Below are 20,587 nucleotides of genomic sequence, written 5' to 3' on the forward strand. Positions count from 1 at the left end.
TTGCAGTAAAAATTTGGTTCTGCATCCAATATAATTTTTTTTTGTGAAAAAACCCTTTCCCAGATTTTATATAACTACTTTCTTAGAACAAACCTGGTTTATTCTAAGGATAGCATCTGCAATTTTTTTTATTCTTTCCATAATTTGTCTACATTGGTCTGTAGTGTTTACTGCATTTTAGATGAAAGCATTTCCATATTATATAAATAGCTCCAATCTCTGCGGACTGATGAAGTGAGTTCCTTTATCCAGGAGACAAAAGAAAAGAAGCAGAATTTCCTCCCTCGCTTTCACTTGATTTTCACCAATGTTTTAATTTATTAAAGAGAAGAGCTTTATATATCACAGTAAAATCAAACTGTAAGTGAAATTAATGGCCACACATTTTCTGATAAGCACGTATTTAGTGTACTTAAATTTATGTGTCTTTCCCAGTTTATTCAGGACATCGGAGTGCAGAAAGCACTCACTGTTTTGGGAGGAAGTAAATAAATTCATTCAAGCTCCATTATGGACCTTCAATGCAGAGTAATACTATTACTACCATTTCTTCTTATATAGAGAGGATACTCAATTATTGTTCTCTTCTAGCAGCATTTCCTTTGGGTAAATGCTTTCTTTTAAAAAGCAATCAAAAATATTAACCATCCTTGAGATGTTAAATAGTAGAGTTCCAATCTGTTGCTAAAATGGCAATGCTGGGCAGTAGTAAACCTGCAATTTTCAAAGCTGGATGGTGCATGGAACAAAGTCATATGAAATCCTAAATTACAAGTAGTCATTCATTACCTTCAGTGAACCTTGGAAGCTGCTGGAGTACTGTAAACATAAATCATTGTAGTTATAACAGAAAAAACAACATTTAATATATTTTTCACCTCTGAATAAAATGTTTTCATCTTTTCCAGGAAGACAAGCATTTCAAAAGTTTCTTTGCACTGACTAAAGCTTCCACAAATGTAAATATACCTTTAACATCACCTAAGTGACTTTGCCACTGCCTCTTTACAGCTAAAAAACCCCAACATAATATAGGAATAAAAACAAAAAGCCAGCAGCCTGCTACTCCTCTCTTCAAACAACTGATATCTTCACTGCTTCAGTGACTTGGAAAATTGTGAAACTATCTAGCTGAACCTCTACATGTCTTGTTTACAGACCAGTTGAGTTTTAGGCTCTTCTAGTATTTACAAGTGAATTTCACTTGCCCTTTCTATATAGTCGTGTATATATATAGTCATATGTACAGTCATATATATATATATATTATATAGTAGAGACAAATACTGCTGTAATATTATGTAATTAGGTGAAGTCTTTTAAAGAGAAGACAATATTGTAGCAATATCATTAAATAAGGGATATTCACATTCTTCATTCCAATGCAGACCATTTTTTTCTTGAGAAATCCCCTTTCCCAATATCAGAATTGCTCATCATTAAAGGTAAGTTTTGCAAAGCAGGATCCTGCTTCAGCTCAGTTTTCCTTTCCTGTGCCCTCCTCAGACTCTTGTCCTGCTGGCGGGGCTCTTTGCTCTCCTCTGGGATGGCCAGGCCCACCCTGGCTCACTTCCAGCACATGAAATGCCAAAGAAAATCCCTCCCATGGAAAGCTTAGATAGTCAACATGAGGAGCCATGTAGTCAAAGCATTGGGCTGAAACATAATTCAAAAGATTGACCAGCCCTAAGATCTTGTCTCAAGGCAGGACCAGTACTATCTATATTTTTCTTGACACAGTTTTAAAGCAACATAGGTTGGAAGGGACCCTGCTTAGACTGTCACCTGACATGTGCTGACTTCAAGACTGGCTAAAAATTTGTATTGCCTGGCAAAGACAGTGACTCCATCATGACAGTTTATGCCAAGGTTTTACTGTCCCCACTCATACACATTCTTCTTAGCAACTAACCTGGATTTAATTAATAAATGAAATCATAAAAAGTTTATGACCTTTTCTGTCTTGATCCAGGAGATCACGGTTGTCAGGAGAGGAAAAAAAATCTGTTTTCAGTGCTATAAGAACAGCCAGTTCCACACAATGCAGCCCAAAGCTTGCCAGGCTTAGACATTTCTTAATCTGCTGTACTCATGAGGGCTGCATATCAGTGGAGATTTCATTATAATTAGTTTTCATTATTTTGTAACAAATATGTTTTAGTTTCATACATATTTATATGCTGTAACTTTCTGTTTTTCTCTATTAACATTATAGATGTATATTTTAGCTCTGTAAGTTACCTTTGATTGTTATTACCATTTTTGGGATTAAGTTGCCCAAAGTAAATACATAGTTTGCATTTCAGGCTGTTTGGTAGGCTAGCAGAAAGTTTTGACTTACATTTGGAATAGTTTGCAGGTTAGTTTGTAGGAATAGCAAAAAGAATAGAACAAATTTCACATGACAGTTATTACACATAATTATAAGGATATACTTGACAAATTTTGGTGTAATTTTAAAATCTGACAGCTTGTGGGTTTTCTGATCTATCATTAGTTGAGTGGATTAATAGTTACAACTGCAACTCACACGCACCTGCGTTCTTCCTTTAATGATTTTACGTATTATTTTCCTTTCCAGGACCATAAAGAACTTTGCAGAGTGCTGTGTTAGAAAAATTATGCCTAGTCAGAGAAACATATCTGAACTGAAAACCAATTAATTATAACAAATTTCCAAATATGGATTCCCTGATTTTTTTTTTCATTATGCTTGCAGTTGAATTGTGTTTTTATATTTTCTTCTAAAAATAGGGTTGTGATTTCTTACTGAGTAGGACTGCAGAATAATAAGTAATATGCTGGATCCATCATACCAGTCACCCTCCCACTGCAGAGGCACTCAGAAGTTACAAGAGGGAGCACAAAGACATGAGGTTAAAACACCTTATGGACTAAGTGACTGATTTGGTGTCAAGATGATTGTGATGTTAGGGTTGGTCCTGCAGCCTGACCAGTGTAGACACACAGGTGCAATTTTTTTCTGATGGGATATAACTTCTGATCTGCAGTGCAATCCTGCCTGATTTAACCGCATTTATAGTAGATGTACTGTAGCAGCAGCAGTTATCCATCATGATATTTATATAGTGGCCTCAATATTTATCTCAGTTGGAATACATGCTGAGCAAAGGAAATCTGCCAAGTGCCAATCCAGAAAAGTCTACAAAATGAGGCTTTTGCTTAACTTATGGAGAGCCAGACGCAGCAGATGTTGTGGTCCTAAGTATGGAGACAACTTTTCTGAATTGGTGGGGAAGTGTAGCTGTTGTGTTGTCATTTTTCTCTTCAAGTAATTTGGTAACATCAAATTGGGGAAGCTTACTATTATGTATGTTTTGTTTGAAAGTGTTCCCATAGTACAATTTCCAGGGTGTTGCACTATTAGGTTTTCTGCAATCATGAAAATATATATATATATATATATATATATATATATATATATATTTTTTTTTTTTTTTTTTTTTTTTTTTTTTTTTTTTTTTGCTAAGAACCCCTTTGAAAGCTGATTTGGAGTGGTTAACATCTATTTATCAGGATCTTATGGATAAACAGTTCTAAAGTTTTGCTAAAGTAATTCAGTACAATAGTATTTGAAATGGCCCCCAGAAATAACCGAATCATAGAATCCTAGAATGCTTTGGATTGTAATGGCCCATAAAGATCATCAAGTTCCAACCCCCCTGCCATAGGCAGGGACACCTTCCACTACACCAGGCTGCTCTGAGCCCCATCCAACCTGGCCTTGAACACTTTTTAGGGATGGGGCATTCACAGCTTCTCTTGGCAACTTGTTCCAGTGTCTCACCATCCCCACAGTAAAGAATTAATTCCTAACATCTCATTTAAACTTGCCCTGTTTCAGTCTAAAGCCATTCCCCTTGTCCTATCATTACATGACACTGTAAAAAGTCCCTCTCCAGCTGCTTTGCAGGCTCCCTGTTAGGTACTAGAAAATGGTCACCAATTCCCTGCAGCCTTTTCTTCCCCAGGCTGAAAAGCCCCATCTCTGTCAGACTGTCATTATAGGAGAGGTGCTCCAGCTCTCTGATCATCTCCATGGCCGCCTCTGGACTTGCTCTGATGGATCTGTGTCCTTCTTATGTTGGGGGCCTCACAGCTGGATGCAGCTCTCCAGGTGGGGTCTCACAAGCCCAGAGCAGAGAGTCACCTCCCTCAACCTGCTGCTCATACTTCTTTGGATGCAGCCCTGAATACTGTTGTGTTTCTGGGCTGCAAGCACACACTGCTGGATCAAGAATCTTGATAGCTTCTTGTCCACCAACACTCTCAAGTTCTCCTCAGGGCTGCTCTCAATCCAGTCTCTACCCAGCCTGTATGTCTGCTCGGGAATACCCTCAGTTGCAGGATCTTACACCTAGCCTTGTTGAATTTCATGAGTCTTGCACAGGGTCATGTCTTAAGCCTGTTAAGGTCTCTCTGGAACAATCAAAAGTGGGCAGTCCAGGGACGTCAGTTGCTGTAGGCACACTGATTAATTTTGGAAGCTCTCTTAGAAAGACTGAGCTGGTAACTTCACGGCTGTGGTGCTAATACCTCATAAGAGAGTTCTCTGCTCTGAGGCAGGAGATGTAACATGCTGCCTCATACAATTGCTGCTGCTGGAACAGGGTGCTCTGGCTGCCTGACAGCCACATCAGCAGAGGCTCTGAAAAACAAGATCTTGAGTTTTTTCCTCCTTCCCTAGATGGACCAAGTATGTCACTCTTAGGACAATGTGAAATGTACTCTGCAACCAAGCCAATCTGGTTTGGATTGACTATTTGGTCTGCAGTCTATAGCAGGGAAGGGGTGGATGCAGCAGAATCCACCATAGGACTTTTATAAGGTGAATTAAATGAATGAAATATTCTCTGCCGTGTTACTTCACAATAATTCCCCCTGGATCATGTTCCAAAACTGTATCCTTCACATGGCAACTCACTTGCTGCTTGCCACTATGTAACTTTAGAACCATTTAACTATGCTGTTTTCCTTTATTTACGGTTCAGTAGTCAAAAGAAAATTAACTGGTGTCTCTGCAGTGTACCAATATTTGTGCTCTGCTTAATGCTCCATATAATAATTGCATTTCCTAAGATAACATTTAAGATAATTCATAGAAAGCTGCCAGGGAAAAATGAGAACTTCACACTAAAAATACTCAATTACATGTTAGAATATTTAATTTATACCAAATGTTGCTCTCCATTTACTTTTTGAGTCTAAAGTTAATGTGCTAGCTGCACTTCTAAAGGTTGGAAGGAAAGGTTCTAAAGAAGGAAAAGAAATTAGGTAGTCCATTTTCAAAGTTCCTCTGTTTTGTGTGTGCCTTTGTATCATATCTAAAAAAACACTCTTCTCCAAAATGCAACATTATTGAGAGTCTTCCTTAAGGTCTAGACTACTCAGATGAATTTTTGGCTGAACAATTAGTTTTGTTTCTTGTCTTCTAACTTGTTATTCATGAGCAAGTGCAGACATATGATTCAAAGAAAGGCACATGCATCTTTTCCATGACAGTGACATTAGGTCTGCTGTTTCCTATGTTGTCTCATGCAAAGAGGAAAGAAATAAAAAGAATAGGTTCAGACTAAAAAAAAGGAAACAGATTTAATAACAATTTAATAACAATTTCTATTCATAGCACAACCATATCAGTTTAAAAAAGTCAAAATATTTGAAAAACTTCCATGGATTATTAATTTTTGATTGCAGTTTTACTTAATTTAAAATAAACCACAGAAATAAATAGTGTATTTCTCTATTTAAGGCTTATATGACTCCATATGATAGTTCTGTGTTTAGGAAGATGATTAAAATAAGAAGATGTTCTATGCCCAGTAAAGAAGCCTATGAAAATACAATCCAAAAGATGTTGGAGAGAGGACACTTTGCTTCCAAGTTATTATTCATGGTTTTTCAATGAAAGCAGCAGTGCACCAAGCCACAAACGGTGCCCTTTGGGTCACAGAGAGCCATACAGTGGTGAGGGTGAAGGCTGGGTCTCTGTACTGGCTGTTTGTTCCCAATCTTTCCATCATTTGAAGATTTTTTTTTTTAAATTCAGGTGTAAGGAATAACTCAGTCACACCTTTAAAGTGTCTGAGATGAGCTCAAAATGAGATGGGCTTTGCTAAACATACTATTGTTGTGCTTTTAGCAGTTTATCTCCCAGGTATGTTCAGGAAGGTGAATTTTCCTCAATCCTTTCTCTTACTCCATTAGCATATTCTGCAAGCCCAGCTCCAGGAATGGTGCTGCAGAAACCAAGTTATTTCTGGGAGAGGAATATCACCACTCATTGTCTTGCTGACCTAAACCTGTAGTGTGTCTGATCTGTATTTTTTTTTTTCATTTGTTTATTTATAAATTATAATTTTAAAAGTTTGTAATATATTATTTAATAGCCTTAGAACCCATAGTCTCTGTTTTCAAAACAGAAAACTTAAAATGTAACATAAATTGGAAAAATGCTTACATTGAGCTATGAGGAGATTTTTGTTCTTACTTTCTGGAAAGGGATTTTGATAGTATTTCCAGGAATTCCCCTGGAATCCATTGTTCTTTTCAGCAATATAGCCATGCTGCATTGTGCATCCTGCTCCTCTTTGCTGATTTTTTCCTGATATCCCCCAGTAGCTGGAACTGTTGGGCAGACTGCAGCCTGGGCCATCCAGCTGTGGTTACAGAACGGGAGAGCAGCTGTGGCACAGTGCTGCAAATGAGTGTGAAACAGGTCGAGCTGCAGGGGAGGGAGTTTGGGAGCTAAAAGTGTGAGACTCCCCCTTGATGTGTGAGATTTGTCAGGTCGTCATTGTGAAGGCAGAATTTAAAAATCTTTCTAGAAGGGTTGGAAACTCAGATTCTTCTGAAGCCCAGAGTTAAGCTTGTTAATGATTATATATCTTTATTACAAGAGGCTGTTTCTTCTGGCCATGGAGGGGCATATTCCCTTCAATACTTCCAGACCATCTACAGAGTCAGTGTGTTTAGTTACTCTGAACTGGTCACGTAACCTTTTAAAACATTAACTTAAAGAGTCCAGCCCAATCACAGCCCAACCCTTCCTGTATTTTACTATGTTGTTCAGCTTCAAAAAAAGGAAACCTTATTTTAAAAAGCTTTATAGCCCAAGTTCTATCTACGTGAGCTGCTTATTTAGGCAGGAAGCTACTCAACTACTATTTTTGGAAATAATGGGAAAGTGGTTGCATAGACAAGAGTATGAATAACTGCATTGTTTTCTTTTACTCAAAGCTTCCAGAACCCTCTTGTTAGGTTTTAAAATTCTGTTCAGGGCTCTAACTCTATCTATAAATTCCTATTTGTTCTCAGGCTAAACATAGAGCAATGAACAATATCCACAATTAATAACCTTTTCTTTCTGTTTAATCTTCATAAGCAAAACAAGTAGCTTTAGTAATAGCTATTAAAATGGAATGAATAATTAACATTCTGTCCTTCCTTAGCCTACAATTCAGCACAGAGACTTTTGCCTCTTTTGGATTTGTTGTCTGTAGTGGTAAAGTTTTTGAAAATGTCTTTGAATTGAGATAAAACAACTAGTTTTATTCTTGACACGGCACATAGGGCTGACAAAAGACAATCTTCTTCAGCTTCTCCAATAGCTCTGATGATAGCTTTTCATTCCTGTATAAATTACCTGATGACAAATAGTTAATTTATCAAGCAAAATATGTAGACTTCAAACCCCACCTAATTCTTATTTTTTATTAATTTGTTTTTATTTCTGCAAAACATGGTAGCGCTATGTTTTTTCTGATTAGGAAGGGATGTAATGACAGAGCTGATAAAAAAATTCCTAACACATTCAATGCAATATACATAAATAAAAAATATTCATTTATATGTCTAGAATATCCTCTGAGCTGTAATTGGGTTGAAGAATACAATGACTGTAACAAAAAGGAAGGAATTATAAACCCCCCCAAAAAGTACTAATAATGTATATTTATTCTAAGCTCTGTCACTGAATGTGGAAATTTGGTTTGAAGGCTTCCAGATTTCACCTTTCTATGCAAGCACTGTTTTGGGTCCTGCTAATTCTTCCCTTTGCTGTGTAAGTGGAATGATGGACTGAATGGCTGAGCTGAGGCACTGACCAGCACAGTCCTGGCAGTGAGGAGCACTCTCGGACATGCAAGGTTAATGTGAAAGGTGTGCAGCACCCCAGCCGCTGATGTTAAAATACATTACTGAGCCCTAAGTCAGGCTGACTGTTTCTACATTCCTAAGTCACTAAAGACACAATCTACAAAGTATTGGATGTATGGTTACAGCTTTCTCTGCATGTTCATGTGTCTCTCTGGGCATGCCTGCCAAAGCAGCTGACACTCAAGCATGCACTGCCAAATTCTCAAAACACCTTGTGTATTGCTATCCACAGAACTCCACCTGCTTTGTGCACCTGAGTTATAGAGACTGTATGCTTCACTAATGCCAGATGCTTTTTTAAAACACATACATATGACCAAAGGTAACAAGACTTGCACCTCAATGAAGTCTTCAATTTACTTTTCACCCATAAATTAGCTATTTTAAGGTCAAACAAAACCAAACGAGCTAGGTAACAATGTTCTGCTCAGCATAATTCAAGTAACTGGCCCATTTTTACTAAGCTTTTTTTTCATGACATGAAGTGAAATTATAATTCAGGGATCCTGAAAGATCCAACTAATCAGGCAAAATATTACCCTCATGGATAAATAATAGAAATTTCCACTGTAACATAAATACTAAGAGAATAAGACCCACTTCTTCTGGGCAATTCTACAGTCCTTCCAGAGGGTGGTTGAGCACTGAAACAGGCTTCCCAGGGAAATGGCCACAACACGAAACCTATCTGAGTTGAAATGTTCAGCCAATGCTCTCAGGCACATGGTGGGATCCTTGGAATTGAATTTGATGATCCTGATGGGTCTCTTCCAACTCAACATATTCTATGATCCTATAATTATCACATTTTTATATTTTTGTTAAGCATACAGCTACTGTGGGATGCAGTATTCAGTTTGCGTGATTTTTAAGTGAAGAAAGGAGATCCTGAGAACATAAAACAACTGCTGATTGAATAGCCATTTTTGTTCTAGTATTTCATTGCCCTATTAGATTAATCCGAGCAGCTAAGGATTGAGTAATTCTGAAAATGCATATTGAGATTCCACTGCAGAGTGGATTTTGGATCATATTGCAGAAAATAATAAAGTCTAACCATTGTTGGGTTTGTTTTGGTTTTGGTAGGAAGCTTTTCTATAGCTGAAGTTGAAAGCATGCTTCCACCAACCCTTGCATACTAAAGTATAAATTACTGTTTCACAGCAGAAAATGTAACAGCAGTTTCTGTAAGAGCGCCCTGGGTAGCTCTAAACAAGGTCACATTAAAGTTACATTGTTTCTATTTGAAATGTAACCATGCAGTTTCTTCTTCTAAGTGGCTAAACCTAAGCTCCAACACTAAGGGACAAAAATTTGACTGCCAATTCCTGTACCAACCAACATTTTGGTTTAATGTTTTCCCTTCCTACATAATTTAGGACAGCCACAGGATTTCACAAAACTTCTCTCAGTATTATTTATCTGTACTGTAATACTGCTTAGATTTCATTTGCAATTCTCCATGCAGTGCCTTAACCATGAGATCATCCTTCCACTCAAACATGAACAATGCCTATTATCTGCTAGAACTAGTACCCAAATGTTATGAACTTGTTACAACAACCAGATACTATTTTTAAAACACTATCTTTATTTGCCAGTTATCCCACCTTTTTATACCTGTTTAAACAACAGACCAAGTGTGAAAAATCAGTGAAATACACCAAACTATTTTTAAAACAGTCCATCAGGGTCTAAGTACATATTGGCATATTTATTCCAGAAAAATGACTGAATAACAACCCTGTAAGAGGTGCAACAGATGTTAAATGGGGCATACTACCTACAGCATTTTTTCCCACAAAATGTAAATTCAAAAATATGTTTCTGAGTGAAAAAAAAAAGCCACACTCTTTGCTATGGAAAGAAGATATCAATTCATCACTATGTTTACATGAACTCCTATTTTGTCCAATAGGGTTTTATACAACCATAACTCCATGAGCAGATTCAATTTGTAGAAATTTGGGTGAAAAGACCAGGTCTTCATGTAGTTACCAAAGGTAGTAAACATTTTCTCTGAGCTTTTATATATGGCTTATGAAATGTCATACATAAATGGTGACTTGCAAGACATAAAGTTTTATTTTCATGCTTTAAGTTCACTTGATGGCTTCAACAAATCTAAACTCCAGCTGTGGGAGATGGATTATAAGGAATCTATTTTGTGGGAAAGAAGGCTGAAGAAGTTCCAAGAAACCTTTTAGAAGAACTAGATATAAACCTGAGATATCTACAAACCTCTATGGGTTGTCTCTTTCGAGATGTTGTCAAGTCACCTCCAGTAACACAGGATAATTTCTAGTTTAACAGGTTCTTGAAACTATTCTGTCTCAGGTAGAATTCAGTATCAACATGTGGAAATACCTCTCACTATAATGATTTAGGTGTTTTTCTGCAGCACACATTGGTATGTTTATCAACCAAACAAACTAAATGGATCACTGAAAACCTTCCTCTCAAACAAAGAAATACAAAATGCAATTGATGAGGGTATTGCCATAGAAATAGGAACTTTTGTGATCACCATTTTATGTAGTCATAATAATATTTCTAATGCTGTAACACAGCTGCCCCAGAAGGTCTTTCGCACCTGGCCACTGTGGGTATGCTGAAAAAGCATCCACTTGCAAGTGTCGGCAATTTGTACTGCTCAGCTAAACACGCTTTTCAATTATCTAGGCTAGATAACAGCCCTGAAATGCACCAGATGAGAGAGGTATAATAGCCTGAAATCTTGAGATGCCACATACAACTTGGCAACAGCTTTCAGCTTGTTGCCAGTGCTGGAACCTGTCTAGAGGTCCACCACCTACCACAGGCTCCGTGCTGGTAGCAGCAGAGTGCAAGGTCTTTGCCCCTCTGTGCTTCACAGTTTTTGGTTCACACCCTTAGTCAGTGACATAGCTAGGTTTTTGTATTTTGCTTTGCTGGACTTTATCACTGCACCATTACCTACCTAGAAAAAGGAAAGTCTACTGATGAGTAACATTTCACTTCTTTCTCACTATTACGTGTGAAGCAGACTTTTCTCTCCTACTGGTTTGTATAGAGCAAAAGAACCAATTTTTCACTACAGTAACAGCAGAAAAAAGTTGTGATGATGAGGAAAGAGATCTGTACTGTGGAAATGAAGACTGTGATTCAGACACTATTTTCTCCCCTTTCTGAAGAAAATTAATAAAAGTTAATAAAAGGATCCTGAAACAATGAGAAAAATATTAGAATGGTTTCATACTGATGAAATACTAAATTCAGAACCAACTGTAAGTATCCCTATTGATGTTACTATTCCATTTTTAGTGTTGATATTTTGGTTAATAGAAGTTTTTTCCTTCAAGAGTAAGATGAAGAATTTCATTGTAATATTGAGAGTAATATCCAAATGATTTTTGTCTGCATGAGAAGGCTCTAGTTGGGATTTTAATAATCTGGAAATTCCAGGAATGAAGCCTCTATCTCAAAAACTTCATACTTGTTGATGGGGTAAGCTGCATGCCTCTAGTTATTTCCAATGGGCTACAGAGTCTTTTCACATACAAGCCATCAGTAGAATCTAAGCTAGGAAAGAATTAAGTCATCTAAGAAAGATGCTTTTTCTGTATAAGCAACATTCACTGCCTTCTATTTGAGATTAATTTAAATCAGTCTCCATCACAGTCCCCAGTGCAGACTCGCTGTTCCTCCATACTGTGTAGCCTTTGCAGAATGGAGATTGCTTACCTATGTGTTGGGCCTAATTCAACTCAGATGGGATTTTAGACAGATCCCCAAACAACGGTTCCCACAGAAAACACTGAGTTACCATGTATTCAAGTTTCCTTTATCAGCATACTCAGACGCCTAGCATTCAGAGTTCCTTGAATAAAAGCCATTGTTCACAGCCAGTCAGACTGCCCAAGAGACAGTGTAAGGTAATCTGTACAGCACAGAGGTAGCAGAGGATGAGAATCACTGCATTGGCACTGCAGGGTGCCTGTGCACCTATTTCTGTCTGGGAAATCTTAGACTGAGGCCAATTTGGCCTTGAGGTATTTCGGAAAAATTGTCATGCTATTGTCAATGAGGAACATTGAGAGGACAAATCTTAAATTTCATATCAAAGGTAATTTGGTTAACAACAACAATAATAATAAAAAAAAATCTCAGGATTTTTGAGACCTGCACATTGCTAGCACTGCCTTCAAACAGGACCAGTATGTAGATCACAGGAGCAGAAATGGGGCTGGTCAGCACTATGTCTATTTGCTACTGCACGAGGCAGCCACAGGAGACAACAAACATTTACAAGACTATCTGCAAATCTGCTTTCCTGTCGCTTGCAGCACAGCCAGGATCTCAACATTAAGTTTCATTGGGTGCCAGATGTTTCAGTCTAGATGAGGCAGAGGCAGCTTAGAACTTCCATCATGTAATATTTAAAGCCTGATTAGGTGTTTCTCATTTAATCACATATATTATTAATTTCAACGAAATTACTGTTTCTCCCTGTGCCTTTAAACAGCCAGTGAATAAAAGTTGGGTTGCTAAGGCAGAATTATAGCCAACTATTCCAGTTTAGCTGACTGCATTCTGATTACTTAATAACACCCAAGTATGTGCAGAATTTGTCCTTGGTGTGAGCCACATAGAGTGTTGTGCTACTGAATAAACCCTCAGAAAAGGCTGCGCTGCTTTGGCTTAAGTGCTTTCCTTAGCGTGGCTTATATTCCAGGTAGTTAAAGAAGTCCTCAACGTTTGAGAAATCGCATGAGTTCTTGCTGTACCGCTCCACAGCGCTGCAGAGCAAGTCAGAACTGACTGCCCAAAGCCTGCTCCGAGGAGCGTCATTTGCCATTCCGGCTGCAATTCGGTTGCCCCGCGGGACCGCTGGTGAGACCCGGCGAGACTCAGCCCCGGAAAAGCTGCAACGCCGCGCCCGAAAACTCCTCGGGACACAGGGCTGGGGGGACGCACAGACATTTCACACCCGCTGGTGGCTGCGGGGGCTGCGTGTGCCAGGGCCGGGAGGCCGCGGCCGTGCCCGGCAGGTGCCCACGGGCGCACGGCCAGGCCTCGGGCCTCGCTTCGGGGAGCTCCCGAGCTCCCCGCGGCCCCGGCAGCGCCCGTCGGTACCCCTCGCTCTCCATCTCCATCTCTATCTCCGTCTCCATCTCCCTCCCTCTCGCCAGGGCCGGGCCAGCCCCGCCCCGCCGGTCCCGGGCAGGTGCGCCCGGAGGCGCAGCGGGCACCCCCCGCAGCCATCTCGCCTCCCTCGGGGCGGCTGCGGCGCGGGGCTCGCCCTCCCCTTCTGCCCTCCCCTCGCTGCGGGCCGCGCCGGTGGGCTTGGCTTGGCTTGGCTTGGCTGGGCTCGGCGTGCGGCTGCAGCGCGGGGCTCGGCGTGAGTCACCCGGCCCGCGGCGCGGCGAGCCGAGCGCGCAGGCACACGGGGGAGGCGGCGGGGGCGGGCGGCGAGCGGCGGGGGCGGCAGCACCGGCTCCCCGCCCGCCCACTCGCACATGCTGCCGAGCCGCAGTCAGCTGGAGCGCCGCTTCCTCCACAGCCGCCGCCGATGACCTCCTCGCCCGCCCGCAGCCGCTGAGGACCCCCGGCGTCCCCGCCAGGGCAGGGGATGATCGATCGGCCTCCCGCAGCCCCGTCCAGCGCAGCCCCCGCACCGCAACCTCGGCCGCCGCCGCCCGCCGGAGCCGCCGCCCCAGAGGAGCCGCAAGATGAACCCCCAGTGCGCCCGCTGTGGCAAAGTGGTCTATCCCACCGAGAAAGTCAACTGCCTGGACAAGGTGCTGGGGCGCGGGCGGGCGGGCGGGGACGGCGCCTCCCGGGCGTGCCCGTCCCGCTCCCCGCGGCTCCGGCGGGGCGGGCAGGGCAGGGCAGGGCAGGGCCGAGCCGGCAGGGGCATCGGGGCGAGACGGCAGGTGGCAAACGCAGCGTTTTAAGGGCCGCCGCTGCGCCCGCATCCGCGCTGTCGCCGCCCGCGGGGGCAGGGGCCGTGTCACCGCGCTGGCGCGGGGCGAGCGGGGCCCGCAGCGGCCGGGCGCCCTGCGGTGCCACCCGGGAATGACGGTGCCACCCGGGAATGACGGTGCCCGGCGCCGGCGGCGGGTCCCCGCGGCCACCCCGGCTCCCCGAGGGACGAAGTTATAGGCGGCCCTTTCCCGGCTGTAGTTGTCGGTCGGTGCCTCCCCGGGCCGGGGCGGCTTCGGCTTCCCCTGGCACCGCGGCCGGCTCTGCGGGGACGGGGGCCGGGCAGCGGGGCGGCGGCAGCCCCGTCCCGCGGGGGTGTCCCCGGTGGAACCGGCTGGAGCCCAGCGCGGTCGCTCCGTAAATAACAACAGTGAGGCTCTGAGAGATGCGCCAAATTACCGTTCCCGGAAAGGCAAGGCGAGGCGGTAGAAGCCACCGGAGGAAAATGCCGTATTTTGTGCTAAATTTAGTGTCTGTGCGGCGTACCAAAAAGCCAAAAAAGCCAGCCGTCACATTAGTTAGTGATTGCATTCGCGTAGTATTGCATTCTTAGCAGGCTTTTTTTTTTTTTTTTTTTTTTTTTTTTTTTTTTTCTTTAACGAGGAAAACGTCAAACTCTTTCAGTTATCTTTAAAATTATCCTGGCAAGGTCAGCATCCAGGGGTCTTGACATTCACCTTAGCAGACAATTTCCATTCCTGAGAGTGTTTCAGAAGCATCTTTGGTTTCATGTGAAAGTAATTATTTTGGTTTAGTTAAGAGACCTATAAAGCATGGCCAAAATATTGACTGGTAATTGTGTTTTTATGTTTACCATACCCTAACACTGCTTCCAAAACATCAGTACCATAAGTGATTCTACTTTACATTTATTTACAGTACTGGCATAAAGGATGTTTCCACTGTGAAGTTTGCAAAATGGCTCTGAACATGAATAACTACAAAGGATACGAAAAGAAACCTTATTGCAATGCGTAAGTATTGTAAATGTCAAGTCTTGCAGAAATGCACATGAAAAGAAAACCTGGCTGTGGATATTGTCAAATAGGTATTGTCGTGCTGTAAAAACTTAATCTAGAGAGAGCAGGGCAGTCTAGAGCAGTTCAGTATCTTTTCAGATGGGGAATTCTACTTGCATTAGTGTGATGGAAGATGAAAATATTTGATTATGATGTGTTTAGGCAGTGTTTTCATATCAGTCTGAGGATATAGATCTTTTCCTCCCAGAATGTGTTGGATCCAGTACTGACTCCTGCTACATTTGTTATAGGCAATGCTGGATTACAGTTGTCCATTATGCAGCTCTCTATTCAGGGTTATGGCCCTGATCAGCATTTTGTAATAAGAAAACAAAGTGCTTCTCGGTTGTGTAGTTTACCAGAGACAGTACCCTGTTAGAAATCATGACAGCCTGTTTTTAAACGTGTTAGCTTTTCCACGTATCTCAGATTTCTAAGCTAGATATTTATAAAATCCTTGCTTCAACTGCTTCATGCTATTTTGCTATTCTCCTAGATTTTGATTAAGAAAATGAATTAATATTGGTTTGATTATACTCTAGTATACTCATGATGCATTCAACTTCTAGATTTTGTTCTTGCATCGATTTTGAAGAGTGGTTTGATATTTGGCTTGTAAATACTGCAGAAGAGCATTTGGTACACAGAGAAAAAAGTTGCTTATTGTTCTTTGTAGCATGCTTCTAAACTTTTCTAATTGCCTTTCAGTGTGTTTTAATCTTTAGAAGTCATTATAATACACTTTTTTAGAAGGACAGTGCTTAAGATTTTGGAATCAAATGTGATCTTATATGTTATTTGTATATTGTTGTTATTTTCCCCTTTATGTACTTAAAACATGTTTTAAGAGACAGAGTTTTGAAGCTATGGACATGTTTTATTTTTCTTTAGAAATATTCTCCTCTACTTATCCTAAAATATTTGTTTGATGTTAGACAAATATTTGTTTGAGATAGACTGTCTATGGCTGGCGATAACAGAAAAGTTCAACAGCATATGGTCATTTGTTTCAGGTTAAAATTGAATCCAGTCAGTGTCTAAAATACAAGTTATGTTATAAATCTGCTGTGCTGCCAAAACTCGAAACACCTGTTTCAGTGTGCACAGTTGTACTTGGATTGCTTTAGGAGCATATGGAGTTACATCTGTAACTTCCTAGCTTTCCTTGGAGTGCTCCACACAGTGTATGAGGGTGACATTAGACCTCTCCTAACAAAGTGTGATCTGCTGCTGGTGTCATGGGCTGGAGAGAGCCATGTGGGAAGGGAGCCATGCTCCAACAGGTGGTATGCTGCAAGCTGAGACTAACCTCGAGTACTGGCCCTGGATGGGAGCCTGCATGTGGTACTATTTGAGTTGAACTACAGGCTTACATCCTTTACAGTAATTATAACTCTGATAGGTGCCTTTTACCTATATTTTTGTGGTTAAATGTCAGTGATGGCACTTTGGTTGCTTTATCTTTCTCATCTAATCAGATACTTACTTGTACTCAGTAAGATTGCTCGCTAATAAAATCTCCATGCTGATACATGAGGGTTTCCAATCTGTGCATATTTAACTTCTGTTGCGGGAGAGTTTTTCTTATATGCAGTTATGGCTTGTGGTGTGTCCTTCTGTTGATGGATGAGGGGGAGTAAGGATGACGGATGGATCTGTTATGTACCATTCAGGTGTTGTTCTTCCTGGCAGTTGCTTTAATGAGCTTTGTGAGAGTGAGCCTTGAAAAAATAATCTCTACCTTTGAAATGTCTCTCAAACCTGATGTATGAAATGGGAAGTAGGAATGTAAAACTATGAAAATAATTGGGGATTTTTTTCCATTAAAAAAGAGACAAGATGTAATGTTTAATATCAACAAAGTGCATTTGGTTCTTAGCTTTTTTGCAAACTAAAGTTTGGTGGGTTTATGCCCCTCCTTTTTAAATGAGAAACCTTAATTGTATAATGTAAATAATTTCAACTGTTCTGTAAAAAATTTCAACTGTTCTGTGGAACTGTGAAGGGTAGAATAAGGTGTATTTTCTGGTTTTAACAAACTTTAATATTCTTCAAAGGACAGCTAAGTTGTTTTGCAAGACTGTTTTGAAAATACAGTTGGCTTAAATTTTGACATAATCCTTGCATCTCAAAGGTTACTAATTTGCAAGGCAGACACCATTACAGTATTTCAAATTATCATGTCTCTTATTCTGTTTTCATTAGTGAGATGGAAATCCATTTTTATGTTAAATGCTGCTCAGTCATAAAATCTGCGAAGGAAAGAATGTCAATTTACTCATACAAACACCTACAAACACTTGACAAAGAGTAATTACTACTAAACTGTTTATTGAGGCCATCCATTGATAAGAGTGCAATTTGTAGATAAAAGTGAAGAAGCATGCACTAATTTGAATGGTAGAGGAATATCATGAAATTGTTCAACAGGTTTTGGAAGCCATATTTAGTTTTTTGTAAGAACAAGTTGGAAAGCATGTATCTTTAATAATATGCCTATGTGCTTTGATAATTCAGATAAGTTTATGGAATATATTTTGAACTTTGGTCTTAAAATCGTCCATTCTTTTGTCTTTTCAGGGGCTAAAATGAATGAATTTTGTTACTTTACTGGTAAAGATCAGAAATTATTTAATTTTAAAACATAATTGTTTTTCTGTTAATATAACAAAGAGATGCTCATTGTTCAAACTATATTTTTGGTGGAAAAGAGTCAGGTCAGATGTATTAACAGGAGCTAGCAGACCAAGAAGGGTTTGGGAATATATTGTGAATTAAGGAATATATTGCGAAGTACTTTAATTCAGTGACCATTAGAAAAGGGCAGAACTATTTGTAAATGCAGGATCCATCCTGCTTTTCTTAAAGGCAAGTTTTTTGCTGGACATCTTGCCATGTTTCCGTCTAAATGATTGCATACCTTCCTTGTGATAAACAGACACTGATAGCAAAAGTAATGTCAGGGCTATTGACATAGCTTCTGTAAGTTGTAGATCTATGTAAGATTTTACAACAAGGTTAAAGGGAAAACTTTGTCTCTATGTGTATGTGTATACTGTGGCTTTGAAAAGAGTCGTCTTTGGATCCGGAAGTTTTCACAATCTGTCTCCTTTAAACCTTTCCATTCCCTTACTTGTAGTGAAAATCTTGAACAACTTGATTCTCGCCTCCTTCTCTTTTTTTTGTTATTTACATAATTTGTGAATTGTTTGAATCAGAATAGTTAATTCTGCTTGTTTGTATAGTGCTTATAGTATTGTGCTTTTATCTGAGCTGGGATCTGAGCAGTACAGTGCTGTAATAGCTTAGAGTATTGTAAGTTACATTTACTTGCATTCTCATTTCATCTGAAAGGCCTCATACACAACATCTCAAGGCTTGTAGATGCACAGCACATGGACACTGCTGGGTTTGCCTGGGTTTGAATTTAGTCTTGCCTTTTATTTGCAGTCTGATTTAAATATGCCATGTTTCTGGATTACTGCCTGATCTGTGAAATCGTGTTGATGAAACGAAGGGCTCAGACAATTTTGCAGTTCAGCCAGGTGCTATGCATTGCCTGAAGCAGGTGAATGAGTCATTCTTTGTTTCTCTGAATGCACATAAAAGTAGTAAAAGTGAGGTTAAGACAAAAATTCTTCAGTAATCTGATTCATCAAATCACAGGGGCTTAATGCAGATCTGAATCCCTATTCCATCTTAATATCTGCAGATAGATGTTATTAAATACTTATTTAATATATATGGAAATGTCAAGAATAAAAGTTGATATTATTGTCTTTTGCGAATTCAGAGCTGACCCTTTCCAGCTGCAAATAACTATGATGCAAGGAAAGGAATGGCATTTTGGCTACTACCCATTTGTGTTCTCAAGCTTGAGATGATTGAATCATGTAGGATGATTATATGGTAACTTATTCTTATGGATGTTCATATAAATTCTTTTTTTAACAGATTCACTAGACCAAAACACAAGACTACTTTTTATGCAAAATGTAGAAGCTAAAATGCATATTTTTGGAATATGCACTCTTCATTAGCTTTACCTGCTGATGCAGACAGACTTGCCTGCATGTGTGAACACATCTGACAGAGACATACTTTTTAGTTCCTGCAAATTTAGTAGCTTCAAGTGAAGCTTCAAGTAGCTGATATCCCTCTTGCCAAAACAACCTCACTATTGCAATAAATTCTTCGGAAATACTTAGTATCTAAAATTTTGCTAATTGCCTCCACACAGGGTAGTTTAATTCAAGTTTTTATATATGACAGCCACCATAATCATGGAATAATTACATAACTTAAAATTTAAATCTACTGTCATCAGTCTTAGTGTGGATCATTGACATGAAGAAAAACTCATAATCAGTTCTATTTTTCTTTTCTAGATTTAATTTCTTTGTAACTGATGCCAGTAGGAAATAGCTATGCAAATACATTTGAAATATTGTGATGTTAATAGAAGTACTGCATCTTCAGTATGCAAGAGCAGTCAAACCCTACATTTTAGTATACTCTAGGGAGGGGTAAAAAAATGTGAAAGTGATTTTATATCAGGTTGGAAGTGATAAGAACATAGTGCAGCTTTTTGGAGAGTCACATGGTCTGGAAAATGGAAGCAGTTGCTTTTTTAATCAGTGGATGAATGTGGTCATTAAGTGCAATCCATTGTCTTGAAAGGTGAACTTATGTTTAGAACTTTGATTTTAGCTGTGAAACATGAGTGTTTTTTATTTTCTTTTTTCTCTACTAGTCAGAAAATTTCGAGATGGTGGCTAGGAGTGTGATAATATTATTCTTACTAAAAATAGTTAGCATTATCTTAGTTTTCAGTATTGATTTCAGCAGGTGGTTATTTCTCAATTTAAAAATGTAGGAAGAAAGAAAATTATGTAAGAAGCAGTGAGAATGAGCCTGAAATCTGATGGGACGAGTTCTAAGAGTTGCTGTAAGAGAGTGCACAGAATAAATAGGCTTTTAAATTCTTCAGCTGGAAAAGGAACAACCCATAAACTCCCTTGCAAACCTTCCTAGAAAGTAAGGATTTGTACTTAATCACTTTATTATCATTGTGTATTGAAGACTTTCCTGTTAAAATGTAATATTAAATGGCTAATGGAAATAACTGAATTGCTAGAAAGACAGCTTGTAAGGGGTTCAACTCAGAGCCAATTACACATATCTTTGAAGTCCATTTCTTCTTGCTCAACATTACATGAGTATGAACACCAATATTTGTACACATTTGTCCCTCCTCAGCAATCTTTTCTTGAAACAAAACAGCTTTAACTCTATCCTCATCCTGATGGATTGTATTTTATGTTAATTCTTGTATTTTATGTTAATTCTTGTTTCTTTACCTTCAATTATTTCCAAAGTGTATATTTCTCATTGCAGTGCCCAGTGGAACATTTTCAGAGCTGGTA

General features: G+C 39.8%; 1 protein-coding gene across 2 annotated transcripts in view; it reads left to right on the forward strand.

Annotated features, from left to right (window-relative positions):
• The first annotated feature begins 13,836 nt into the window (after window positions 1-13,836).
• The window catches only part of NEBL (nebulette), a 251,730-nt gene continuing 244,979 nt past the window's right edge, over window positions 13,837-20,587 (forward strand). For both annotated transcript variants that reach the window (XM_083861078.1, XM_083861079.1), the window contains exons 1-2: window positions 13,837-13,958; window positions 15,022-15,116. In XM_083861078.1, coding sequence (XP_083717204.1) covers window positions 13,890-13,958; window positions 15,022-15,116 — 164 coding nt within the window. In that variant the 5' untranslated portion in view covers window positions 13,837-13,889. The remainder of the gene's footprint in view (window positions 13,959-15,021; window positions 15,117-20,587) is intronic.

Source organism: Zosterops lateralis, assembly GCF_965231275.1.
Source record: "Zosterops lateralis genome assembly, chromosome: 1".
Lineage (NCBI taxonomy): Eukaryota > Metazoa > Chordata > Aves > Passeriformes > Zosteropidae > Zosterops > Zosterops lateralis.